The 27,048-nt window shown below is 34.9% G+C and overlaps 3 protein-coding genes and 1 pseudogene across 5 annotated transcripts; 3 read left to right on the top strand and 1 right to left on the bottom strand.

Moving 5' to 3' along the window:
• Nucleotides 1–992: 992 nt before the first annotated feature.
• On the top strand, nt 993–2,606 carry LOC18053057 (BAHD acyltransferase BIA1). The gene has a single exon (XM_006446092.2). It carries the CDS (start codon nt 1,031–1,033, stop codon nt 2,429–2,431), a length of 1,401 nt encoding a protein of 466 aa, XP_006446155.1. The 5' UTR covers nt 993–1,030; the 3' UTR covers nt 2,432–2,606.
• A 2,820-nt stretch (nt 2,607–5,426) lies between these two features.
• On the top strand, nt 5,427–15,891 carry LOC18053056 (NAD(H) kinase 1). 3 transcript variants are annotated; one of them, XR_002907084.1, is made up of 13 exons: nt 5,427–5,723; nt 6,433–6,601; nt 6,710–6,829; nt 8,606–8,743; nt 10,841–11,037; nt 11,533–11,646; nt 11,832–11,926; nt 12,859–12,965; nt 13,043–13,116; nt 13,978–14,056; nt 14,176–14,483; nt 14,754–15,282; nt 15,417–15,891. XR_002907084.1 is itself a non-coding variant. In XM_006446091.2 (12 exons), the coding sequence occupies exons 1-12, from the start codon at nt 5,697–5,699 to the stop codon at nt 15,063–15,065; spliced, it is 1,740 nt and encodes a 579-aa protein (XP_006446154.2). In that variant the 5' UTR covers nt 5,427–5,696; the 3' UTR covers nt 15,066–15,379. The 3 variants fall into 3 exon arrangements, 2 of the variants coding, with proteins under 2 accessions (XP_006446154.2, XP_006446153.2); XM_006446091.2 differs by lacking the exon at nt 15,417–15,891 and having other exon boundaries at nt 14,754–15,379; XM_006446090.2 differs by lacking the exons at nt 8,606–8,743; nt 15,417–15,891 and having other exon boundaries at nt 14,754–15,379.
• A 1,224-nt stretch (nt 15,892–17,115) lies between these two features.
• Nucleotides 17,116–19,998, top strand: LOC18053055. Its single transcript, XM_024190695.1, has 3 exons — nt 17,116–17,928; nt 18,627–19,178; nt 19,900–19,998. Exons 1-3 carry the CDS (start codon nt 17,116–17,118, stop codon nt 19,996–19,998), a joined length of 1,464 nt encoding a protein of 487 aa, XP_024046463.1.
• A 508-nt stretch (nt 19,999–20,506) lies between these two features.
• On the bottom strand, nt 20,507–26,052 carry LOC18053054 (annotated as a pseudogene).
• Between the last annotated feature and the right edge of the window lie 996 nt (nt 26,053–27,048).

The raw sequence follows: 27,048 nt of genomic DNA, 5'->3' as shown, positions 1-27,048 counted from the left end.
GCTGTTAAGTGGTCACGTGCAAAACACGTTCTTTACTTAACAAACTTTATCTGACATGGGATTACTGTCATACATCCAATATGAGCTTCCATCCGACATGTCGTCTTAAACAAGCACTTGTGACCGACACTGTCGTTTTTACTTGTATATTGAATTCTGATTCACTCTTAACAAATCAATACTACAAGCACCACTGTATTGCCTAAAACTAAGGAATATCTTTATTATCAATTTATCAATTGACTAATATTCGTTGAATTAGTAAATTTTCCATAGTCCAAGGCTATTAATTTATCGACGTTCTGTTGAAATATATGTACATATACATACATACATACATACATACATACACACACATGGAAACATGTTAAAGAAACACAAATTTTGACTAGCTCAAATGGGGCTAGTTAATATTTTCCTTTATTTATAAATTAAGTTTCGAATATTTTGGACTTTGCTAATATAGGTGTGCAAATCATTTTATACAAGCATATTTCTTAGTAGAAGGTCCAAGAAGGAGAGTTATCTCTCGCTAAACATGTGATGTATGTATAGACTCATTATTTAATGAGTGTTCCCGTATCTTATTAAAGTATAAGAACCGCCATTTTACTTTATTTATAAATTAAGTTGCGAAATTTTGGACTTTCGGTAATATGGGTGTGCAAATCATTTAATTCAAGCATATCTCTTGTTAAATTGTCAAAGAAGTAGATTGTCTCTTGCTAAACATGTTATCTACAATTTTGGTTTGATATGCATGGTAGGTGTGCTGCTTGATCTATATCTCTGTCAAAAATTTAATTGCAAATAAAGTGAAAAAAAAAATTAAGGGCTTTGGAGATATATTAAAATGCAATATTATAGCGATTATCATGTGTTCCGTTTGCTATACTAATCCCACCAATCAACATTTGTATTCGCTTCTTCTATGGGTTGTCAATAGAATTAACATTCTTTAAACATAACAGAATTTTTTTATATTAATGCTCGATAAATTAATAGAAGTTCTTACAGTATATAACTTTTAATGTTTCATTGGACGGGTACTATATTGACTACAAGTCTACATAAACGCTGGTGCAAAAAAGTAGCAAATATGAAGAGGGCACTAAAAGTGGAGATACAAGGCAGAGAAATCATCAAACCATCTCACCCAACTCCTCATCACCTAAGAAATTTGGAACTCTCTCTTTTAGACCAGACCAATTATTCGCTATATGTATGCACTTGTTTTCTCTACAAAGTAAACAACAATGTTAAAGCTGACCAAGTTTCGCAACGTCTGAAATCGTCCCTATCAGAAACTCTCACAAAATTCTACCCGTTTGCTGGCAGAGTTAAAGACGATTTCTCAATTGAATGTAATGACGAGGGAGTTGAATTCATTGACGGTCGTGCAGATGGTTTTTTGTCTGAATATCTACAAAATCCTGATCAGAAGTTATTAACCGAATTCCAACCATTTGGCGGCAAAGGAGACCCAATAGCAGGCAAGGGTCCATTACTAATTCTTCAGGTTACTTTTTTCAAATGCGGAGGAGTGGCAATCACAACGCTCTCATCGCACAAGCTTATTGATGCATTGTCAAGCTCCATATTCATTAGTTGCTGGGCCGCCGTAGCTCGTGGTGAGTTTCGCAAGGCAGTGGTTCCCGAATTTGTTGCAGCATCTATTTTTCCACCAAGTGAATCCTTCGTGCCCTTCCCTACACATTTTTCACCAGCTGAATCCAACAGGTTTGTGTTTGATGCCTCAAAGCTTGCTCAACTTCAGGCTGAAGTCGCCAGTGCAAGCGTTCCAAGACCATCCCGCGTCGAAGCTCTGACTGCACTTATTTGGAAGTGTGCAAGGACTGCGTCAAGATCGAACCGCGGCTTTGCAAGGCCATCTTTGTTAGTACAAGCAGTAAACTTGCGTTCGGTGGTGGTGCCACCCTTGTCCGAGAACTCTGTCGGTAATAGCATAGGGTTTATGCCTGCCCAAACGAGTGAGAAGGAGATGGAATTACAAGAATTGGTTTGTAAACTCAGGAAAGCAAAGGATGAATTCAGCAATAACGGTATACAAACTTTGCTAGAAACCAAGAGCATACTCAATGTTTCAGAGTCAACTAGAGACAAGTTTGAAAGAGATGAGATCGATTTCTTCTCTTTCACCAGCATGATTAGCTTTCCCGTTCACGAAGGAGCAGATTTCGGATGGGGAAAGCCAATACATGTGACTTTCCCAAATTATACGACACCGAACGTAGTTATACTTGTGAGCACAGAAGATGGTGCAGGAATAGAAGCATTCGTGTATTTGAGCCCAGAGGACATGCCCATTTTTGAACGCAGCCAAGAGCTGCTTTCATTTGCTACTCTTAATCCACCTGTCCAAGTGAATGAAAAGGAAAAAGGGTCCGTTGCTTCGAAGTCTTCCCTTTGATTCGCATATAACATGTTGGCGCTGCCGCTCCCTGAGTGTAGCACGACTAGGCGTCGGCGGCCAGTTGATTGTTGCAGTGCTTTGCGATTTGGTTGGTCAATTAGTCGTCGCATGCGTGTGTCTGTGATTTGGCCGTTTGGTCATCACTTAAATTTACTATTTATTTATTAATAAAAAAATACAACCGTTGACCATTTATATAAATGGTTCTTTCTTTCCAAGCAATATCAATTAATTATCAATGTTATTTATTAGTGAACTTTTATTTTTTTAAATATTATATAAAGATTCAATTAAAGTTGAATATAATTGAAACCTAATTAAATATATAATCAAACTAATATATCAAGGTCTAATATAATATACAATATCCATCAATTCAATAAAATTATTTCTTATGTATTTAAATCGTCCTTGAATCTAATAAGTAAATGTCCCTTCAATTGATTTGATACCGATTGAGATACATATTAATTGAAATATGTAACGTTACTCAAAATAAGAATAGCTAGCAATTGGGCTGAAATTTTTACTATTCCGATTTGATTTTGGCTCCTGTGGCTGCTTCAAGCCACAAACTTGTACTTGAGTAAGATTTAAAGATGTGAAATCTCAATTTTGATGAGCAAAAACTTGATCGAATGTAGCTGAATTTCTCTTCTCTTTGTAGCTTCTCATACTAAGTCAAAACTTCAAAGTTTTTGACTCCTTAAATTCTGATAGGTGGTGTGACGATATGAATAAAGTGTAACGTTTGCATTTTCTCAAATGAACTATGCCGCATTACTAATTCGAAATATAAATTTCATATTTATTTTATAAATTTATTTAGTCTAGCGTCTTAGACTTTAATAAAGTTTGTTAATTTTTTTATTTAATAATTTAATATTATTATATTATTAAATCATAGGATTCAATAATTTTTTAGAAATTTAACAAAATTCAAAATTTTTACATGCAAGCCTCAGAATTGTTTATTCAACATGAGACGTGGCAAGTTCCTAATACAATAGTAAATAATCAGCCAACGTCATTGATGATGCAAGGATATAGGCCACGCAGACAAAAAAGGTCAACTACTTTTTGTGTCAGAGAAAATCGTTCAACCCAGCCCCAAATCTAACCCAAGATAGGCTAATCTCACTTGCCGTGCCGAAGCGAAATCCACCACCTAATCACCACGTGACAACAAGGATGGAAGTCTGGAACGAACGCACGGGAGCATGCGCATGGAACTACTCCAATTGCCGTATAAATAAATAAATATGTCCGTGTTATTATTCTATTAATAATTAGTATATGATAATTCTTCACATTAGGATATATGTAACACAATTATTCTTTTGAGTTATTTTGATAAAGATACTAATTAATATCTTAAAAAAGTTTTTTTACACATATTTTATTGAAAATCAACCTTTTTTTATATATTTAGTTTCATTTTTCATCATCTCCTTACTATTAAAAATATTAAATTACTCTCTAAAACTCGTTATTTTTAACCGTTGACCATCGTTGACTCATAAAAATACAAAAAACATCCCTACTTTAACAGAATATTCTTGTAATGACATTGTGGGGGTAAAAAAACAAAATTGATGTACGACTAATAATTGAAAAATGAAAAAATAATTGATGTATGACAAGTCATTGAAAAATAAATTAAAAAATAAAATGTTGAAATGACTTAATGGGCTTAAATAAATTGATAGTTTTTCTAAATTAAGCATGTTAGTTAAACAAATTATAAGACATACCATCACATTTAAATTACCATAATGTCATCTTTGTCCTTTTCTTTTATTTTTTTTTATTTTCTTTCATTTCTCTTCATCTTTTCTTTCATTTTTTTCATCATCCTTACTCCTTTGTCTTTTCCTTTCATTTGTTTTGTTCCTCATACTTACTCCTTCTTCGTCTTTTTTTTCATTTTTTCCATTTATTTCATGTACATGACTCCAGTAATATTTTTATCTTTCCTTTCATTTTTTTCATCCTTACACCTTTCATTTGTTTTGTGAAATTCCAATAACATTTTTCTTTTGTTATTTGATTTTCCTTTTTTTATATCTATCCTTTACCAAATGAAAAAAAGAATAATAATGATAATAAAAAATGAAAGAAGGTAAAATATTATTCTTTTTTCCATTTGTAGCTTTTAATTAATTTCTATATTTATTTTTTAAATACGAAAAGGTAAAATTTAATCATTAAAAAAAATAGTCATATAGGCACAAAATAAAAAATATTTTAAAGTATTAGGGAGCATAGTATAAATATTTAAAATATTTATGTGTGTTTTGAAAAACTTAGAAAGATTTAAACCCTATGAAAATTAGTCTACTTAGGTTTGATATTTTTTCTGTTAATTGACTGTTAGGAAAACGTGCAGATATTATTTTACCCTTTTAGTTGTTTAAAAAATAATAGAGAGATAACGAATTTTTAGGGTAACTGAATATTTTCAATAATAAAGGTGGTGATTTAAAAATTGTCACTTCACGAGAGTTAGGTTGAAATTAACCCATTTTTAAGACTTCCGTTGACTTGACGCTATTTTTGTAGAGCTGGGCTTTACTTTTTTTTTTTTTCAGATTATATTATTTTTACTTTAAGTTTATTAAATTAAAAGCTAATACTTCAGTAAAACACGATCTTGACGCGAATCCAATTATTTAATTAAAATAAAATTTAATTTCAAAACCTATTTTCAATTGATTTCCAAATATATATATCGCAACCCGATCGAAATTAGGTTATTTTTACCGTATTCTAAATTATATGGTCTTAACCTATATCTAACAATTAACTATGAATTTATTAAAAGGAAAAACTACAAAAAGAAATTGTTAAAAAAAAACTAAAAAGACTCGATGGACACGTGTAAGGACTGTGTGCAGTTCCAACGTATTATGTTCTGTACCTCTTGAAACTCCACGAGTCGCCACGTGTTGTTATGTGGGACCGACGCCTCAATCCCTCTCCGCCTCTCTCCACGACTCCACCTAACCTCTCTCTCTCTATGACTCTATCACTGCTCTGCGGAGAGAGATGGCGTCAATCAAATCCGTCAAGGCTTGAGAGAGTTAAGAGGCCCCTTTCTCTTCCTCCTCTAATAATATTAATAAGTAATTAATAAAAATTGTCATTAAACAATCATATAATTTTAAAATAAAATGAGATTTCGATAATTTTCCGATTCAGAGAACATAAAAGAGGAAGGGGTCTTTCTTTTGTCTCTCTCTGTTAAATTTCTTCACCAGTCATGGCTCCAAGCAAGTTCAATTCTACCGTAATTTTCTATCTCTCGCGCTCTGTTGGTTAATTTCCCATTTTTATTGACTTTGTTGATTCTGTTGACATGATTCGGTTGACTCTTGATTTGTTTGTCTTGTTTGGGAATTTTTCCAAATTTAAGTGAAATTTTGATTTCAATTTCCTTTATTCGTAATTATTGTCTACATGCACTAAGCTAATCTGGCAATGAGTTAATTGTCAAGAAAATTACTTGAAATTGGCAAACTATAGGTTGTCATTTGATGTTATTTAGAGAAATTTCAGTTTTGGCATCAAGGCTCAATCTATAATTTTGATTAAGTCTGCACACATTTCATTGAATCATGCTAGTGTGCGTTGATCATCTGTAATTTTTTAAGGAATTTGATGGGATGTCATTAGAATGAGTTAAATAGATTACTGAATTCATCATGGATGAAATACGGTTAGAATTACGTAGGGAGGTAAATTATGCATTTATAGATTGTTCTTTTTTTTTTTTAATTTTAGCTGAATGTGGAACACATATTATGATCTTGATTGGTGGCGTTCATTCACGTGCCAGTTGTTTGGTTGGAAGATTTGTTGGCGGATTCCTTACTGTTTATGGATCTTACTATTAACTGTCGTGGCATATTTAAATGGTTTAAATTGTGAAGTACAATAAACTACACTTCTCATTGAAGAAGTCAAATGACTTACGAAATTAATTTTTTCATTGCTAGGATTCCTTTGGACATGGTGATGCAGGTGTTTCACGGCCCCATTCTGAGAATGGTTTTGGCGATTCACTTTCTCTGCTCCAGTCTGAGAAAGCAGTGCAGGAAATTCTTCAACAAACTCCTGTTCATGGATCAGATGACCATCTAATAGAGTTTTCCGAGGCCTTAAGAAGTACTCTAATCACTTATCCTTGAATATGATTTTGTCTTTTATGGAACTGTGTTTTCCCTATGTATCTCATTAAATTTGATGCTTATATCACTTTAAACATAATTTTAGCTGTTGCAAAGGCATTGAGGCGAGCTGCCGAAGGAAAGGCTGCTGCACAAGCGGAGGCTGCAGAATGGAAACGTAGATTCGAACTGGAGAGGGCACGGAATCTGCGGTTGGAGAATAAAGGTTTTTAATCATTGAACAACGAAAATAAATTGTGACATTCTTTAAAGTTTAATATTTTATAAAAAAAATTAATTCTCAATTTAACAAAGGATTCTCTATACTTAGTGAGTTCAGCTAAACCGGATCTTCTTCACTGAGTGTTATTTGAGGCAATTTATCTACTGCTATTGTAGTTTCCTTGTTTTGCTCATACTCTGCTTCACCTTTAGTGTTGGAGTTCTATAGGTAATGCAATGGTACTTTTTGGTGTGGCACATTGTCTAGCTGTATATAGCTGATGTTCAGTGGCTGAATTGATTGGTTTTAAGATTCTTCTGTATTCTGTTTTACCACTTTTATTTAATTGACAGTTTGTTCTTAACAATCATTATTCTGAATGATAATGGATAAAACACCGAAGGCCTTATAGCTTGTGTGTGAAGTGATTTTAAATTTGTTTCAACATAATCTTGTTTATCTAGTATTTGGGTGGATAAGAAGAGGGATTACTTTTTGGAGTGTACTCAGTTGAATTCTAAAAATAATGGTCTCACATCATTATCAGAAGTTTTCCTTTTAGATTCATTGATGTCTACAGCATGTATAAGCAGTAGACATTCAATCTAAAGATATAGACTATGTATCTCGTAGGTTTGGTAGTGAGGTTATTTCTCTGGAAATTGGTCGATCAACCTTGTCCGCTTTTAGTGGTGGAATTTTACTTAGACCAGATTAGACAGACCTGCTGAGAAACATGTATCTCTTTGCTTTTCTTGAGTGCCATTCCCTGGCTGTGCTCAAATAAAAGAATCTGTATAGAGTGACTTTTTAAAATTTCAAATTCCTGTATAGCATTGGGTTAAGTGCGATGCCTGTATTTGAGCTGTATTTGTTTCAAACACTTCATTATGGGATTAATTGAAGACTGATAGATTGCATTTATGGCACTGCAATTAGATGTCAATTCAAATGGACACCTTCAATCATTTGGATTTGATGGTCAACATAAACACTGTAAAAATCCCGTTTTGTGAATAACCTATTGAACACTATAAAGACTTTGTTAGTGAAACAAACTCGTTCCAAATCAATGCTATGCGTAAATGTTGACTATGCGATATATACATTCCATTTAGATATATTAACCTAAACCCTTGTGAGAAATCGTAAGTACAATATCTTTGCATAATCTCAAGTGTGATATATTAGAAGAGAAGCATAAGCTCAAGTGTGATATATTACAAGAGAAGGAACTAACACCAGCTCTTTCTGGTTCCATTTAGATCTATTAAAAAGAAGGATCTATTAAAAAGAAGAAACTATTATGTACCTCATACTTCAACATTCCTAAATGATCAAGCATTATATTTCTTATCTATTTGATCAAGCAGTATTACATAAGTATGAAACAAATGATTTTACATATATTTTCTTATGCAATTCATACTTCATTCTTCCCTTCCTCTTGGTGACATTCTATTTCGTTTATTTATAATTATATCGAATATTAGTTTCTTTAGTTTTTCTCGTCCCCTTTTTGTTTTTTATTTTTCTCCTCACAGACACTCAATTGCCCTCTTTACTCAAGCATTTTCTCTTCTGTGCAACAATTAAAGTGTTCCCTATCATTTCAAAGAAGAAATATTTTGCATTGCTTTTCTTGTTTATATTCATATCTTTAAGACTTCTATTATTACTGTTTCACCAATCCGAGAACTGAAGAGATGTGTCATTTGTCTGGTTTTGGTGAGCTTGCTAATCAAGTTTAGACTCATTATCATCAGATTCCACTATCAGGCAATGGTATATGTGAAAAGCTCAGAAGTTGGTGGATGCAGACCTCTGTAAATAATGGAATGGGACTGATAAGATTAGTACTTCCATGTCTTTTATGCTGGGAAATTTGGAAAGAACAGGATAGACGACTATATGAAGGTAGTGGCTTTTAACTTGTGCAGAATTATAAGTCACATTGATTTTGGTCAAAGAAATTAGTCTTTGTTTTTTTTGGGGGGGGGGGGGGGAAAGAATGTTCTTTTTTCAATAATTGTAATTGGTTACTGTGTAAAACATAATGGCATTCCAAAACTGTCCAACTGTATATTAAATTCTCTTTGCAAATGATGTGGAGGATAGAAGCATCTAAGTTTCACGAGTGTTCAAAAACCAATTAAAGGTTTGGATTTCAGATTTTATACAACTTTTACGTGCAATTAGATTTTATTAATTTTTGAACATTAATTCTTCTGAAAATGAAATGTTGCTCTGAAAAGATGAAAAGACAGTTTTTTTTTTTTTTTTGGGTTTTGGTTTTTAGGGGGAATGGGGGAGGGAGGTCTCTTCCACCAATATGACTCTCATGCAAGTTGAGAAGTTGGAACTTAAGAGAAAAGCTTGGTCTTAGGCTTTTTTATAGTGTCTTTCGAACTTCATTATACTATCTGTTATTATTGGATGTGTATTTCAATTCAATCGGCCTTCTTGTCCTATGTAGTATTGCGTTTTCATTCTGAGCTTTGATGTAAACTGAAAATTACTCATAATGACGCTTAAAATGTATGTATGTAGGCACATTCATGAGTTGATTATATGAGTGAAAATGTTAATAGTCAAATGTGTTAGACTGGTCAGGCCTGTTTAAGAATCAGCATCTCCACAAAAGGATGCTGAAGATATGGTTGTTAAGATGGAAAGACGGTGAGGGAAAGATGGTTGATAAATGTATGTTGAAAATCCAGCTGTGTGAGGAATAGACACCTAGAGACAAGCTCATAGGATTATATGTAAAACAGGGATGATAAGATGAAGGATTAGAAAAGCAAAAAAGGCTAAGCAATAAGTTGATTTGCAGGGAGCTAGTAGTATCAATTACTGAGATCTGGATCACAGAAAGTTGATAAAGGTTCCTTGATTTGGTTTGATGATGTTAAGGGTTTCATAAGAGAGGGTGTGTGGTTTTAGTGAAGTTCTACAAGCACAGAAGGAAGTTTGATATTTGTGGCACATATGAGGGGAAAATCAGATAGCTTTTGGATGGAGATGGCCTTAATGGTGCAGATGGGCCAATAAAATCTGCTAACTCTATATATTTGTGATACGTTATAATGTCATATTTAATATCAACTAATTTTTTATCAATAATTGGTAGTATAGAGAGCCTCTGATGTCTGCACTGGACTGATCCCTTTGACCATCTCAGTTCCAGCAATGGGTGATTTGTAACATTAAGAATACGGGATAGTGAGTCAATGGCTCCTTGGTTATGTAGTATGAACTTGCCTGCTCAAATAGGTGTTCTGCTTTTATCAACAAGAATGTGGAGCTTGTTTTCACTTTACTATTGAAAATTTTGTGCCTAAAGGGGTACTTCAAGTTGAGCTGCCTGGTATGAGCTGGTTTGGACTAAATTACCAGAGATTAACTCTTCAGCCTGATGAAGGGCTCACTGTTATTGGATGTAAATTGCATTTATTTATTTCTTCCAGCAAATACAAGGCCTTCCCCCACTTCCTTTTTCGATTTTCCTTCTTGTTGCAGTTTGGGCACTAAACTACACTTGAATCTTATGAATAAATTTGTGAAGCACCTACACGGTTTGATCACAATTGTACAAGTCTCCATTCATCCATAATTCCATCTGGTTTTGGTCTTGGTGGGCTAATTTTCAAGTTGATGTGCAAGAAGATTCTTTTGCCCCAAGTTGAGGACACTAAAATGTAAACTGGAAATTAACAGACGGGTTTTATGGACTTGATCAGAATAGTAGTTTTCTTTGTATTTTATAGCATTTATGGTCTTGTGGATATCCAAGTAGCTGATTTGAGATTATAAAGTATAATTTGCTGTAGAAACACAAACTGATATTTGGGAAACTCTTGAGATGGTGCATGGTGGAATGACAGAACAATATACTTACTAGATAACAGTGTCTTCTTTCTCATTTCGTGTTCTTATACATATTTCGTCTCCGTCATATTTTAAGCAACTTCATCTTTTTACTTGTTGTGAAGAAAATCATTCATTCTATTGCAGAACAGTCTTTTAAAGAGAATAATAGTGTTTCTGAGGGAGGAAGGTTAGAGAACTCAACTAGCCAACCAGTGCTTCTCAATCAAGAACGTGAACATTCTAACAGAGCTTGTTTGGAGCATGGGATTTGCTCCCATGAGGTTCTTCAAGATGCGAAAGATGTTGATTCCAATATGGTTAATAATAAAATCATGAAAAAGGTATCTTATGTTATCAATGTTGTTTTTATAACTATCATTCTTGTTAGATGCATGCTTATGTGTGTCTGAGGTATTGGCTTTGGGTATGTCTGGGATTGAGATATCTTGGCTTTTAATCCATTGTTGTGCAGTGGAATCAGTAGCACCCAAGTGTTTGGGTGATTGGTTAACATTAGCTACCAAGTGGGTTATAAAACACTTTAGGCTTTCAAAATTAAGTAGATGTACAACTATACAAACATAACCGTAGTTTAGTAGCTGTCATTGTTGCACCTTTTTAAACTATTCTCAAATCATTACACTCTAGGAGGGTGGTTGAATAGCCTTGGTAATATTTTTAACTATTATATAAGTTCTTTTAATCAATGTATTGAAGTTTGAGCTTCATGATTACAGTTTGCAAGTTGTAACAATGAAACAGGATTATATTCTTTTTGTGAGAGAATTAGTGCTCAATTTCAAATATTACATTCAACCTTTTGTTTTCTGATATAGGCATCGTTTAAACTTTCATGGAGGTGCAAAGGGGAAAATAGCGATCAGCACAAGCATGACATTGTCTACTTTGAAAGAGGAAATATAACAACTGCAGAACGCAGCAGTAAACAGGTATTCACTATGCTGTTTTCATGCGATTCTTTTTTTCCTCTTTGCCTGATATTTGAGTCATTCTGTTTAAGTTTGCTGCTATTTTTGTAATTTTTTCCTCATAATTTATATGTTCTCTGAATGTCTTCAATTAGTTTGCTGGTAGCTTCCATCTATTTTCTAATTCAACACTATTTTCCTTTCAGATTTCTCTGAAGTGGGAATCACCCCCTCAGACTGTGGTTATTTTGACAAAACCAAATTCAAATTCTGTTCAAATTTTATGTGCACAAATGGTCAGGTGTGGATAAAAAAATATTAGTGTTCTCAATCTGCTTTGCAAGCAATACTTCCATTGTGCCTCTTCAAACTGTGTATTTGACTACTTATATTACTTGAGCCATGACCAAGCAATAACTCATGCTGTATAGTGCTTTAATTTATCGTTCTAGTTTGTGCTATTGCGGTTTTTGCTTCAAGAACTTTGTCTGGATTGACTTAAATTCTCAAAAATTATTAGAAAAACTTGGTTCAGTTTGCTGGAAATTTGCTTTGGAGGAGTCATCTCTCACATTGGCCTACTGTGTTATTTTGAACGAGCGACATGTTGCTTGGTATTTTGAAAATAGATATTAACATGAATGATACAGCCATCTGAGGTGCTCTCATCTGTTTCTGTCATCCTGTGTCAGATACTCTAGTAACCTTAAATTTATCCTTGTGCTTTCAGCAAACTCTTATTCCGAAACTTATGTTTGTGTTTGCAAATTAATTGGCTAAAGTACCTAGGGCAGCATATGATTTTCAAAAATTTTATTAGTCTGAATCAATTTTGTTTTTGGATTAGATCCTCGTAAAGAAATTTCTTCTGTTTATCTGATTTTTCTATTTTAGGTCGTAATAATAGTGACTATTGATTCCAAGGAAATTTGGAAGTATCTCTAATTGTAGTTGCTGGTGTTATATTTTTTCTCAATGCACAGAACCTTGTAACATGGGTCAGTTGAACATAAACTACCCCGTTTGCAGAATTTTATTATTTATACATCTAAAATTCTGGTCTTTCGACTTTGTTAAATTTTGCTTCTTTTTTTTTTTAATCGGATATTTACAGTTGCTAGGATGGTGTATTTGATACCATTAACATTGTCAGTTAAGTTTGTAACTTAAAAAGAAAGATGCTAGAATAGCTACTATGGTTTTGTTTTGTTATCCTTGATTTCCTGTTCACAGATGGTTACGTGAGCAGAAAAAGTTGAACATCTATGTAGAGCCAAGAGTCAGAGCTGAGCTTCTAACAGAATCATCTTATTTCAGCTTTGTTCAAACTTGGAAAGATGGTAAGCAGTGGACACTTATAGTTATCTGACATTTAACAAGATGTTATTTATTCAATATTTCTTAAATTCCTTTTCAGAAAAAGAAATTTTGCTCCTGCACACCAAAGTTGATCTTGTGGTGACTCTTGGCGGTGATGGAACTGTGCTTTGGGTATGTGCATTTAAGCTTACAGAACCTGTGTTTGAGATGACATTAGATAGTGAGATTGATTTGGAACACTATAGAATCAATTTTAGGTGATAGATTGTGGTGTCATCAATTGTGCTGCTAACAAGTTGTGTAACTTGTGTTTAGATTAGTCTGTTCTGCAACATGAACTGTAGTGATATTCGTTCATGTTAGTAAATTAGTTCTGATATCTGCATCTCATGCCTAGATAATTCCTGCTGACTCCAACAAGCTGGTGGCGCAATTTAGATCTTACCAAATATCATGTTACTCAAGAAAGAATGCACAGTTAAGATCCTGCACTTCCATTTCAAAAAAACTATTGTGTCAGAATAGTGAACATGCAAGTACTTAACCGTATAGGTGCCAAACCTTCAGAGTGCATGTTTCTGTTGACTGCCTGACCTTTTTCAGCTTAATTTATTCACTTATGCATTCACTGTGCAAGAAACTGTTAATGAGTTAGTAAGTTCCAGTACATTATTGCATGTTTGTTCTTCCGGCTTTTGACATCATTAATGTAATTACCGCACTTATTTCTGCTCCATTCATCTAAAGTATCCACTGTTTTTATTACCTTACTAGTGTTTTAACATAACATTCATGTTGATCTTGTATGTCGAAGTGTTTTAACCAGATACTTCTTGTGTTTTGGTAGAAAGTTTATTGTAATTTATATTGTGGTGACCTTGGGAGTGAAATATGTATCAGAATTGAAATCATGTGATTTGGATTTTCCCGAGAGTTAATATATGTTGGTCATTTTATCCGACTGTGTTTTCGTTTGCATTTACTTTAACAAGTTCTTACTGTTTTTTTTTTTTTCCTACTCTTATTTGGCAGGCAGCATCAATTTTCAAAGGACCAGTTCCTCCTATTGTCCCATTTTCTTTAGGATCATTGGGCTTTATGACCCCATTTCGTATCCTCTTTATCTTGGATGTAATTTCTTTACTTTAAAAAGCAATTTTGATTTATTGAATTTGGTTTTGACTAACTGTTCCATGCATTTCTGCAAAGCTTTCTTTAACATTTTCTTAGACAGTGAACACTACAAAGATTACCTTGATTCCGTTTTAAGGGGTCCCATCAGCATAACATTAAGAAATCGGTTGCAGTGCCATGTTATCAGAGACGCTGCTAAAAATGAGATTGAAATTGAAGATCCTATTCTTGTTTTGAATGAGGTTACAATTGACCGTGGAATATCCTCATACCTCACTAATTTGGAGTGCTATTGTGACAACTCTTTCGTCACATGCGTGCAAGGGGATGGATTAATATTATCAACAACATCTGGTAGCACTGCATATTCATTAGCAGCTGGAGGATCAATGGTACATCCACAGGTATGTTCATCTGTGTGGTAGTGCTTATATTGGAATTTTTGGATAACATTAATTGAGGTCCCATGGATTCATTTTAGCATTTATTGGAATATAAACAATCCATCTACGCAGAAGGGACTTCTAATTCTAACCGTTTTATATTTGTTCACAAATTAGTCTCTGTTTTGTATTTGATTTTTGTCATAAATTATTCTCTGTTTTAATTTGCTAAACGACATCCAGTTTTCAAGAGCATAAAATAAATCTTTAGATGCATTTTTGTAACTGCAGGTTCCTGGCATACTTTTCACACCAATTTGTCCACATTCTTTATCCTTTCGGCCTCTGATACTACCTGAGCATGTGACTCTACGCGTTCAGATTCCTTTCAATAGCCGAAGCCCTGCTTGGGCATCATTTGACGGCAAGGATAGGAAGCAGTTGGCACCTGGTGATGCGCTTGTGTGCAGCATGGCACCTTGGCCTGTTCCTACGGCATGCCAAGTTGACTCAACTGATGACTTCTTCCGCAGCATTCATGATGGCCTCCACTGGAACCTGAGAAAGACTCAATCATCATTTGATGTACCTCTAGATGTATAATTACTTTTCATCTTTTGAGTTCTCTCGAATTAGAGAAAACAATTCTACCGGAACTGACTTGGATGGCTCTGATATTTGTTAGTATTATTGTAGCTGTTGGGGAAGTATGAAAATCATGTATTTTGTTTTTATTACCATTGTCCACCAGGGGAAAAGTGGCCCTTCTGTAGTTAATTACTCAGCAGATGATCATGACAAATTGTAGGTGATTAAGATTGTAAGTCGAGATCAATGCTACTCCATTTTTTCTTGGAAAATTGTAGAACCATCAGAATGAGTACATATAAGAATACCCTATCATTGAATGTTTAAGATACTTTGTCTCACCTTCACTCTCTTTCTTTCTCCTAGGTTAGTATATCTGTTAGCAGTGGTTCTGTGTTTTGGCTGATAGGCAAGTGGAGGAAATGTGTGAGAGCGATCACCAAATGATCGATGATCTGAAGCAAGATGGCAAAAAAAATGAAGCTGGTTCCTTAGCAGCAACACTCCATTAGCAGCATCACTAAAAGGTAACAGCAATCATTCACTTATTCTGGACTTTCTCGTGAACATTTCATTGGTCGTGTCATACTGTATACCGTATGGAAGATGGAACCCAGTGAATGATAATATTTCATTCACCTACATTATGTTTGAACACACATATATTCTAAACACAAAATTTGGGATATAGACTTCTTGTATTGCCCAAGTCAAATGCTGTTTCCTTCTGCATCATTTACACATTCAAGTTTGTGGGTTTCAAGGCAAAGGTTCCTTGCGATTTACGAATCAAAATAACTTTTAATCTTATTTAACACATACGGTCTCAAGCCACGCTATTTTATGCCACCTTTTACTCGTCTTTGCTTCTCTTATGTCTGATTGTCAAGTATAAACTTGTATCTTGCATGCTTCTGCTAATTAATATAGTATATTGAACTGGGATCTGAGCAAAATAATTTATTTTAACATTTTGCTATGTACATCGTTATTGTTTTTATGATTGCTAAAAGCACTAGAATTGTGAAATTCAAGTTTTGGTATGTATATCTTTATTATTTTTATGTTAGCTAGCAGCGGCCATGTGGATAGACTTCCCAATTTTGGATGACCTACAACCTTGAGACAATACAAAAATTATTCAATCTCTCCTCTAGGTCAATAGACATAATTTCATGGGGTTTCTAATTCTTACATTTTGTTTATTTAGCTAAACAGTCGTAAAAGTATATATTTTTGATACACATATTTAAACAATCACTCTGAAAGAGATTTTGATTTTGATTTATGTAATATTCCAACATTTTTTTCATTTTTCTTTTTAAGGTTTAGACTCTTTAGAGGCAGTTAATAAAATATCATCTCCTAAATGCAAACAATTGCCTCTATTATTATTCCAACTCGAGTGGCCGCGGACATATTTACAATTTGATGTTATTCATTTGTCAAATTCGAATATTACTTTTTGGGGTAGAAAGGCCATGTGGGGGGGTATAATTAAAAATTTAATGTTAGTGTTAGAACTGATTCTCATACTTAATGGTAGATTTGACATTGTAGTTTTAAGCTTTCGGATCAAGTAATTAACTAAACTTTGTAGGATATAATAAAAGCAAAAGTCCTGTATTCAAACAGCCACATCTCACTCGGTCTTAATCGAACTTAATTAACTAACTTATATTAACAGGTATCTCCCTTGATTCAAGACATTCTTTTCGTTGACTTCAAGGATACGGACAAGAGCGTCTCCCTTTAATTCTTCGAAGTTGCATGAGTGGTGAAGTAATTAATTCGAACTCGCAGCATTTGATGACCTGACCTTATTAGCTAGTTGCAAAAGAAAAAAGGAAATAAAAAAATGTTTCAAAAATTAAAGAGAATTTGACTAACATAACTTAGTTCAATCTCAACACCAAATGATAGCAAACAAAACCAATAATTATGGATCTAAAAATGCTCCAAAACTTCAATTCGAAGAATAGTATTATGGGTTCATTATATTCTAAACCATCCGTTGCCATTTTCATTCTCCATAATCTTTTGCATTATACTTCAATCCTTCGCCATGCCATCTTCTAGTCCCTCAATTCAGCAAAAACCTCAACTATCATCTCTTCCAATTTTATGGAAAGGTATAGTAATTTGTGGCTTAGTCCTCTTCTTGTTTTATACCCTTTTATACCATCACCCAAATAACGATAATGATCTTTTTGTGCCCTTCATTGCCCAAAAATGGCCAGCTTCATCCCCTAATAATGTAACCAGCTCTCCCACCAATCTAAGCCACATTATGTTTGTCTTAGTGGGTTGCATAAGAACATGGAAATATAGAAGGCCATACATTGAAGCATGGTGGAGAGAAAACAAATCAAGGGGAAATATTTGGTTAGATGTAGCTCCAACACAAGAGCTTCTTCCATGGCCTTCATCTTCTCCTCCTTTTCGTGTCAACGAAGACATCAAGAAACTGAAAATTTACCCTAAACTCGTAAACCCGGTTGAAGTTCGAATCTATCGTTCCGTTTTGGAGACATTTAGGCTAGAAGATAACAAAGATGTAAGGTGGTTTGTGATGGCAGATGATGACACTCTATTTTTCTTAGATAATTTAGTTGAAGTGTTGGGAAAATATGATCATACTAAGTATTATTACATTGGTACAAATTCTGAGTGTATTAAGTCCAATTATGATTTTTCTTTTGATATGGGGTATGGTGGAGCCGGCTATGCTTTGAGTTATGCACTAGTTGAAGCATTGGCATCAACGATTGATGAGTGTATTGAGAGATACCCTCACTTGTATGTGAGCGATTATTTATCTTCATCATGTTCAGCTGATTTAGGTGTTGATCTCATCATTGAAAAGGGAATTCACCAGGTAGTCATTCTTTCACATGCTTATTGTTAAGTTTGTAATATATGGTATTTACTATTTCCACTTTCGGAGGGAAAAACATCATCTCTCAAATCTAATGAGAGAAAAGTAGTGATTCATAATTTTTCATTTCTTTTTTTCTGTATTTAAATTTTTTTTTTAAAAAAAATGATTTTAAAATGCATTCTTTGAAGGGGGGGAACTTATTTAAATAAAAAACTTATAATTAAAAACAACAATTTATTTTTTTATTATTAATACATTTTCAAAATAAATTTTATGTTATTTATTTTCAAGGAAAATGTTGAATATGAGACGGGTGTAACAAGTCATTTAGAGCTTATCCAATAAATATTTTGATGTCCATTTTAAAATATACCAACCATGAAAAGGATTGATAATTTAGAACTTATGATCTTGTTCAATATTTTCTAGATTGAAAATAATACAAAAAGTATTCTTCTTTTTCTCATTATTAGAAGACTACTGAAGAAATGCTACCAAAGGCATATTTCATTCTTAAAAACACTATTTTGATAACATTATTTTCATTTCAAATGATATCACCTCGCTCAAAAGTTTCACTTACAATCTTCTCTCACACTATAACGAGTAATATCGCATAAGTTCCAGCACTAAACCCTACCCGAACCCTCTTCAGGCTACACACTGATGATAAATGGTGATCAATATACATGCAGATTGATCTTCGTGGGGACATATCAGGCCTCCTCTCATCCCATCCAAAGTCTCCTCTAATCACCCTCCACCATTTCGACGCCATAGCTCCAATCTTCCCCTCAATGAACCGAACCGAAGCCGTAAATCATCTCATGAAACCAGCAAAGCTTGATCAATCACGTCTCCTACAACAGACCATATGCTACCTCAGGCAAAGCAACTGGACATTCTCAATCTCATGGGGCTACTCTGCTCACATTTACGAATCCATTTTCCCTCGAAGCATTCTGAGAAGACCCCTCGAGACATTTCGGCCTTGGAAGGAGGACAGGCCTCCGTTGTTCATGTTCAACACTCGGCAGCCGTCCAATGATCCCTGTAAAGCTCCCCATGTGTTTTCATTGGAAGGTGTACTCGATAGAGATGAAGGGTCGTCGTCTCATGAACATATTATTACTACTTATAGTAGGAGCTTGCAGCGTAATTTACCAGCTTGTTCATCAAATGGCAATCATTCTGCTGATCCCATTGTGAAAATTCAAGTTTTTTCATCATCAACTGGACGCAAAGAGGTAATAAAAATTTATCTCCTAACCCTTGCTTCTTCTTTTTTTCAATGTCCGGAGTAAAATTGGGATTCGATACAATAGTATTAACAAATTATCTAGTATTAACAAATCAATTAGATAATTAAGATTAGACTTGACGATAATTTTTGGTCGTATTATTTTTTCTTGTCGTGTGTTAATGGGTTGTGACTTGTGAGAAATCTTCCAACATCCTATTTATTTTAATTGGAACTAGTTTTGGTTGATTTTTAACTGTAAGTTCTTTGAAATTAATTATATTTTTCAATAACTTGAAAATGCCGGAAATTTATATACTCGAACAGATCATATTTATAAAAATATCTCTTGACAGGGTTCAGAAAAGCTAAAGTAATTTAGTGTTTGATCAAGTCGTTTTCTTGTAATTTTATTTGATTTTGCCACCTGAGTTCAAATTCTGCGAGATCGAGCGAAGGATTGAAAGATTAATTTGGGCTTTACCCATTCTCTAATAAAGATTAATTTAGTTTAATATAAGAGTAATTTAGTAATTCCTCAGCCCATTTAATCATTCATATAAAAATATTTTGTCAAACCATTCAACTTTCAACATACAATTTGATGCCACTGGTGTTTTGCACATTCAAGTGAATCTTTATCAAATTTTTGGCTTCAGAGGCGCTTGTCAGTGCAATAAAGTAGACGACCTATAGCGTTTATAATTGTTGTTTTTCTTATTTTACAGGCAGGAAGAATAGAATGCTGCGATGTTGATTATGTAGCTGGTAAGGATATTGCAAATGTCAAGTTAAGGGCTTGCATGAAAAGTGAAGTATTGGCTTAAACACAACATTCTATTTTGAGATTGCTGATCAGAAGAACAATTAGATGCTTTAAGCTTGTTGTAGATTAAAAATATAATCACTTAATAGTTGTGTTAACTGTCCCAATCGTCACTCACAGTCTGTTTCTTTTTTTTTTTTTTGGTTCTAGCTAGTAAACTGTAGTAGAAGTTTTTTAAGTGCTGAGGTTTCATGATTTACATCAGAAGAAAGAAACAGGGTATGTAATCATCTGGAAGGGCAAGAATGCTTGAACACAGATACTTGAATAACAAAATTCACGCCAAAAATACTTGGAACTTTCATTTCTTATAAGCAATAATGTGATCCGCAACTACTCTGCAATATTAAAATCAGAAGTCTATTGCAGATCACAAACTAGATCACCCAGATCTAAAGACAATATTCTATAATACAACATGATCAAAATGAACACAACTTAATTTTCGTAATCATCAGGAAACTTAGTTGAATTCAAGTAAGGTACGGCCTTCATTTCCAGCCAACTACTCAACTGGAGCTTGAAGTGTACTCTGCCACAAGCTGTGCAAAAGATGATGACTTATTCTCTAACAACTTTGTTGGAGAATCATATTCCTTAATAAGCCCTACAACGAGATATAGAAAAATCAAGAAAATATGAAAGGGTTTCAATGTATTGGAAAACTTTCCCTTTCAAGCTGTATATGACCATACTAACCATGATTAAGAAGCAGAACCATAGCGCTATCAATAACAGAAGTAATCCTATGAGCAATGGTTACAACTGTGCAGTCTGAAAAGTGTTGCCGAAGAGTTTGCTGGATCTGATTATCAGTAGCAGTGTCAACAGATGCAGTAGCTTCATCAAGAACCAAGACCTTACTTTTCTTGAGCAGCACGCGACCTAGGCATACCAGTTGCCACTGGCCTATACTCCAATTCTCTCCATTCTCTGTAACTGCAACACACACATGAACAGATGCAACTGAAATTCTGTGTATAATTAAGTCTGGTTGATATTTAGGTGGAGCAAAAGAATAGAACAAATGAAATACCTTGTGAGTCAAGCTTTCCTTTCTTCTTCCTAACTTCATCTCCAAGTTGACATTTATCCAAAGCCTAACACCAATGGAAACATATGTCAGAACGCCATTTCAATTATCAATTGTAAGAACATCAAATGGACTTCAATTTTTGAAGAAAATGACAGGAAAGAAACTTAGCAGAATTTTGTTAAAATCAGTTACCTCCCAAATCTGCTCATCCGCATGCTCTTCAAGAGGGTCTAGATTGCTTCGAATAGTCCCTTCAAACACGGTTGGATCTTGAGGAATGATGCTTAGTCTTGTCCTCAAATCATGCAGTCCAATTAATGAGATATCCTTGCCATCTATCAAAATATGACCAGCTGTAGATTCCACAATACGAAAAAGTGTCTGAATGAGAGTTGATTTACCACTGCCTGTTCTGCCTACAATGCCAGTTTTTTACCCCTCCTGGCAAAGTGCATGTCAGACCTCGTAACACAAGTGGCAAGTTTGGAGCATATCGAACCTACACCATAACATAATCAATGAATATGTAAACATGACAAAAGAATAAGATTTGAGGTATAAAACAAATAACTTTACCTGCAAATGACGAATGTTAACTTCTTCATGTGATGGCCAAGAGTTGTTAGGCTTAGTTGCTTCAATCAAAAGAGCTGGCTCACTAGGAATACAAGCGTACTAAAGTATTCTCTCGACTGATATAATCTTCCTTTCCAGATTCCTTATAGATTCCTTATTAGCAAAGCTTGCAACATATTTAGATTAAGTCCATATGTCACAGCTAGGCCTGCAATCGCTGAAGAAGGGAAAAAAAAAAAAAGAGAAGAAAGAAATTGATCAATAGTCAGTTATTATTCACTGTCAAAAATAAGAAAGGATTGCAACCACTTACATGGATGAATAATTCCATTTGGGACAGAAATTAAGAAAGCTAAAGAGAAGGCAAACGTAATAGAAGACAGCATATCAATGCAGAAGCGCAGCCATTCCATGGCACCAGCAATATGGAATTTTGGCCGAGAATATTCATCAATCAGTTTCATATTTGTGTCTCGAAAACTCAATTCTTGATCAAAGCTCCTGATAGTTGTTGACCCTGAAATTGTTTCGGAAAAATGCTGTATCACTGGAGCTTTGCATACTCCAATCAACCGCGAAAGCTCCCGAGTTGAAGTTATGTAATATTGCTGCACAAACTTAAAATTGTGAGATATCTTCTATTCAGTAACAGTAAATCTGTAAGCATGTTTTACAGAAGTCTCTTGTCATTTGGACTGGATGATCTGTTAGAGATATTCATTCTATTTCTATCCGTTGCCTTTAAATGAATTATTATATGTGCCCACTACAATGATCAACCTACTTCTGAAAAAGAAGGGAGTAAGCTCGCTTCCTGTGCCAAATGATTTTGCAGCTACTTTTCTTCCATGAACATTTAGCATTTGATGTATAGTATAAGAAATCCAGCATCATTACCTGATACCAGATGCCGGTAGCAATTACAGGAACAAAAACAATGAGGACCTGCCATGCAACCAGAGACATCACAACAATAATTCCAAGAAGCTGAATCATTGAAAAGTCAAACGCCCCAATATCATATGGAATGTCCATATCGGCAGCACTTTGATCACTGGAAGCCTACAAGACCAAAAGCACAGGCATATCAGCTCATTTACTCGGTAGAATTTGGGTTGTCACAGAGATAAACAAATGAACAAACGAAATTGTTAGCATGCATCTAGTAGGAACACATTTTCACTTACTCTGTTTAGAATTCTCCCACTCGGGGTTGAATCAAAGAAGTACATGGGAGCTCGGAAAATGCACACATGCATTTTGTTAAAGAGCTGAGTAGCCGTTTGGTACCCTGCCCCTGCAAGCAGTGTGGCTCTGACAAGAATCGACAAAGAACTTCCAATTGCTAAACCTACATAGACAATTATCAGAGTGGAGGCCCCAACTGCAGGTTTTACATCCATTGCAACCGGAGTTGCCCAAGCCATCCAATAATTGCTGCCAATTTGAAAGATCTGAAAAAGAATTTGTGCCAGCAATATAAAGGGAACAAGAGCTCCTCCATATGCTGTTGTCATATATTTCCAGTACACTGAAAAACCAACTTTTCCTTTCTCCCTCTCTTCTTCTTGAACAAGCTGTCCTTTCGGCAAGGCTGCTTCATCATCACTTTGAAAATGTTTATTTTCCTCTTTGTTCACAATCTCGTTAGTTGTACTTGTACCATCATTTTCTTTATTGATACTTTTTCTTTCTGAAACCAGTCCTCTGTCTATGGAATCAAGACCCGATAAAGCCTGCTTATGTGCACCCACAAGTTCCATAAAGTCAGTTCCTGAATTTAGAATGTCATTGTACTTTCCAGCTTGCGTAATCTTCCCATCTTTGATGGCCTAACAATAAGATAAAAGTTGAGTTTACAGAATATGAAATAAACAGTAAGATAAATTGCTCACCAATATTAGGTCAGCGGCAGGTAAAAATTCCACTTGATGAGTAGCATATATCACTGTTTTTGAACTCGAGACCCAACAGAACTTCCTATCACACAAAGATTAAATAAAATGAGAAAGATAGCAACCTATAAGATCCATGCAAAAGACTCATCCTAATGAACAGATTTTACCTTAAAAAGGTGCGCTCCTGTATGATCATCCACAGGACTAAATGGATCATCAAGCAGAAAGATATCAGCATCTTGGTAGAGAGGACGTGCAATCTGTATTCTTTGCTTCTGTCCTCCACTCAAATTGATTCCCCTCTCACCTATAATCGTCTGATCACCAAATGGGAGGACCTCTAAGTCCTTCTTCAAGGAACATGGTTCAAGCACTCTCTCATACCTTTCTCTGTCCATCTCCTTGCCAAACAAGATATTCTCTTCAATCTTGCCACTTTGTATCCAGGGTGACTGAGCCACATAGGCCTTGGTGCCACATAACCTAATGATACCAGATTCCTTGGGCACTCCTCCTAAAATACAAGAAAGACAGCTGGATTTACCAGAGCCAACTGTCCCACAAACTGCAACCCTCATGCCATGGAACACTTTCAAATTTATATTCCTCAGTGTTGGATTAGGTGAAGAAAAATCCCAGGAGAAACTCCCATCAATTATCTCAATTGCTGTATCAGAATTACCTCTTGGCATCTTCTCTAAAACATCAGTCTGTAGACCTTCAAGACATAGGAAAGATGCTATTCTATCAAGGGGGACCTTGGCCTGAATCATCATTGATATTGACTCTGGAAGATAATAGATTGGCTCTTGAAGAATCCTGAATGTTGTAAGTGCAGATAAGATCATACCTGACTCGAGCGGGATTCCTAGAAGAATGCAAGAACCAAAAGTGACCACAGACACAAAAGTAGGGGCACCCCAGCAGAAGAAACTAATCATGGCTTCTGTGTAAACAGATTTCTTCAACCATGCAGTCTCATTCTTTCTGTTGTGTTGTGAAGCAAATCAAGAGAGATGAAACGGCAGAGTGATCATGCGTTATGCAGCTAATGTTATTTCAATACGACAATTGATGTTGCGTTTTGGTGAGCAATTCCTTTTGTCACTGGAACGACTTCATTAAGCGTCGTTTTAGTGTAAGTGAAGCACGAGGGAAACACGTGCGTTAGACAGCTGCTCAAGTTCGTTAAGAATTGGTTATAGCACATGCTCATCACGTGTTTCTGTATTCATCTTGGTTCGTTAAAGAAGCTGTTATAAACAGCTGATTCTGATGCAACAGGGAGAGAGGAGACAGTGAGCTATTTAGAGGAGAGAAGATTCGAGAGAAAGCTTCTTGATTGTAATAATCTCTGTAAACGCTCTGTAATCATCTTCTACAAATCAATAAAACTGATCCTGGTTTCCCCGTGGATGTAAGCAAGTGAGAACTAGCTGAACCACGTTAACTCTTCTATTCTTGCTGCTATTACTTCCTCTTTTCTTTTTCGATTCATCTGATTGGGTATTAAGATTGTGTCATAACTCTTTCAGAAAATCATTCTTGCTGTGATTTGATCTGGTAGATTCTTTTAGCGTCTTGATTGTTTGATTTGTAATCTTGGGGGCATTTGGAGTAGTATTGAAAGTTAAACACTCAAAATTCTACACTTTCTAAGCTCAGTAATCTTAGACAAAACTTCAATTCCCATCCCTGTAGCTTGAGAATTCTCATGTTTCTTAAAATCTCAGAAGTTGCCTTTATTCTTCTATCTTTTGTTTCCATGAACTTGTCTTGAAACTTCTCTCGCAATCTTCCCAAAGGAAAATTCGCCAACATAACAATTGCTGTTGCAAGTAGAGTTGCAATTGATGCTAGCCCAAGTTTTTTATACAAGATCAACAAGGCCACAGCAACATGAACAAGGACCATCCACGGATCGTGCACGTCCAAAACTGAAATCACCAACCCTCTCCGCATCAACAGCTATTAGGTTAATGATTTCCCCACTAGTGTTTCCCTGCTTTGCTTGACAAGACAGTGTCAAGTCCTTATTGTAGATCATTGCAACAAGTGTCGCCCTGAACCTTATTCCAACCTGCTGCACTTGAAAGAACCAGTGCCTCTCTGAGAGGCACTAAAAAAGCTGCGCAACAAAAAACCCAGAAACCAGAACATAACCTTCATATTCAAATGCTTGCCTTCCATTAAGGTATTGAACAAAATTGTCAATTAGATATGGACCAACATAAGTGGCCAATGTGTATAATAGAGCTAAGATAGCTATAAAGAGAATTTCTTGCCAAGCCGAAAAGAATAACACCTTCGCCAATCTCAGTGCGGTCAGTCTATTCGCAACACCAACAACTGCCTCAAGCTTATTCTGTAAAACTGGAGAGACTCCATAAATGCTATCACTGCAATCTAATCGAGGAACATCCTCAAGGTCTAAGGTCCTCTTATTGCCAAGAGCAATAAGAGAACCCATCTAAGAGAAACTGCGAATACTAAATAGACCAGCATTTGAATAAGGGGTCACACACTCAGACATTTTGGACTTGACTGACGACTCAACATATGATTACTTGAACTAGATAACAATTAAGTAAAGATACAGTCAAGTCCCTCATCACCTTCAAAATTAAGATAATGATTATTTTTAGAAGAAAAATTTATATAGAATCGTCCTACCATCTTAATATTTATGTCAAATGGCAAAATTGCGGGATATCCTGATTTTTTTTAACAATAAATTTAGTATGTACGACAGAGCAGCACTAAACTAGAGTCCCATATAAGTTTTTTCCATACTTTTAGATAATATAATCAAATAACTTTAAATTGCTCTTTGAACATATCTATAGCGAAACCTATTGACAAATTGAAACATGTGGCTTCTCCTACATTTTTTACGTTGATGATAAAGTGACTAGTTTAATGGATAAAGTGATTAGGTTATGCCAAATTGTAATGGCCAATGGCTACGAGAATAACTGAATAAGGAAGTTGACAGCCATATATCCCTCCAAAACGTAATTGCATTTTGTTGGATGATTCTCACTAGTCGCTACCCACTTGAAAGAGAAAGGGTTTAATTCCTTGTAATGTGGATGAATTTCTCTATAATATATTGGGCCCAACTAAATCAATTTCTTAGCTAAAAATTTATATCATTAAATATGATCTACCAAATTCTTATTTTTCTACGAATATTCACAAAGCTTAAAACTAAAGCTACAGTTTAACGTGAGAAAGCGCATGCATTTATTAATGTTAGCATTATTTATACAAGCCATATACTATATAGCATGAAAAACATTTGAGATGATCACGAAGTTAATGGTTAGGCCCCCTTGCATTATTTGTGAAAACTCCGTTTAGGAAAATGTAAAAATTATTAAATCCAAAATCACTGTTCACATGCTTTAGCACTCTTTAAAAAAGAAACATGGCTCCAATTTCATAACCCTTTCAAGGCATTCAATAAATTGCTCAAAATTGATTCAAAATATTTCTATTCTCCAAAATGTCTACTGGCAATGCCATCAACTTGAGCTCA

Source organism: Citrus clementina, unplaced genomic scaffold (assembly GCF_000493195.1).
Source record: "Citrus clementina cultivar Clemenules unplaced genomic scaffold, Citrus_clementina_v1.0 scaffold_2, whole genome shotgun sequence".
In the NCBI taxonomy this organism is placed as follows: Eukaryota; Viridiplantae; Streptophyta; class Magnoliopsida; order Sapindales; family Rutaceae; genus Citrus; species Citrus x clementina.
Note: the sequence above shows the minus strand (reverse complement) of the source record. Positions and strands in the feature narration are given on the sequence as shown.

Coding starts and splice junctions, on each gene's coding strand:
- LOC18053057 (XM_006446092.2), top strand. CDS start 1,031: ATGTTTCATTGGACGGGTACTATATTGACTACAAGTCTACATAAACGC.
- LOC18053056 (XM_006446091.2), top strand. CDS start 5,697: ATGGCTCCAAGCAAGTTCAATTCTACC. Junction 13,117..13,977: donor GTGATGGAACTGTGCTTTGG/GTATGTGCATTT, acceptor CTTATTTGGCAG/GCAGCATCAATTTTCAAAGG. Junction 14,484..14,753: donor GATCAATGGTACATCCACAG/GTATGTTCATCT, acceptor TTGTAACTGCAG/GTTCCTGGCATACTTTTCAC.
- LOC18053055 (XM_024190695.1), top strand. CDS start 17,116: ATGCCATCTTCTAGTCCCTCAATTCAGCAAAAACCTCAACTATCATCT. Junction 17,929..18,626: donor TTGAAAAGGGAATTCACCAG/GTAGTCATTCTT, acceptor ATATACATGCAG/ATTGATCTTCGTGGGGACAT. Junction 19,179..19,899: donor CATCAACTGGACGCAAAGAG/GTAATAAAAATT, acceptor CTTATTTTACAG/GCAGGAAGAATAGAATGCTG.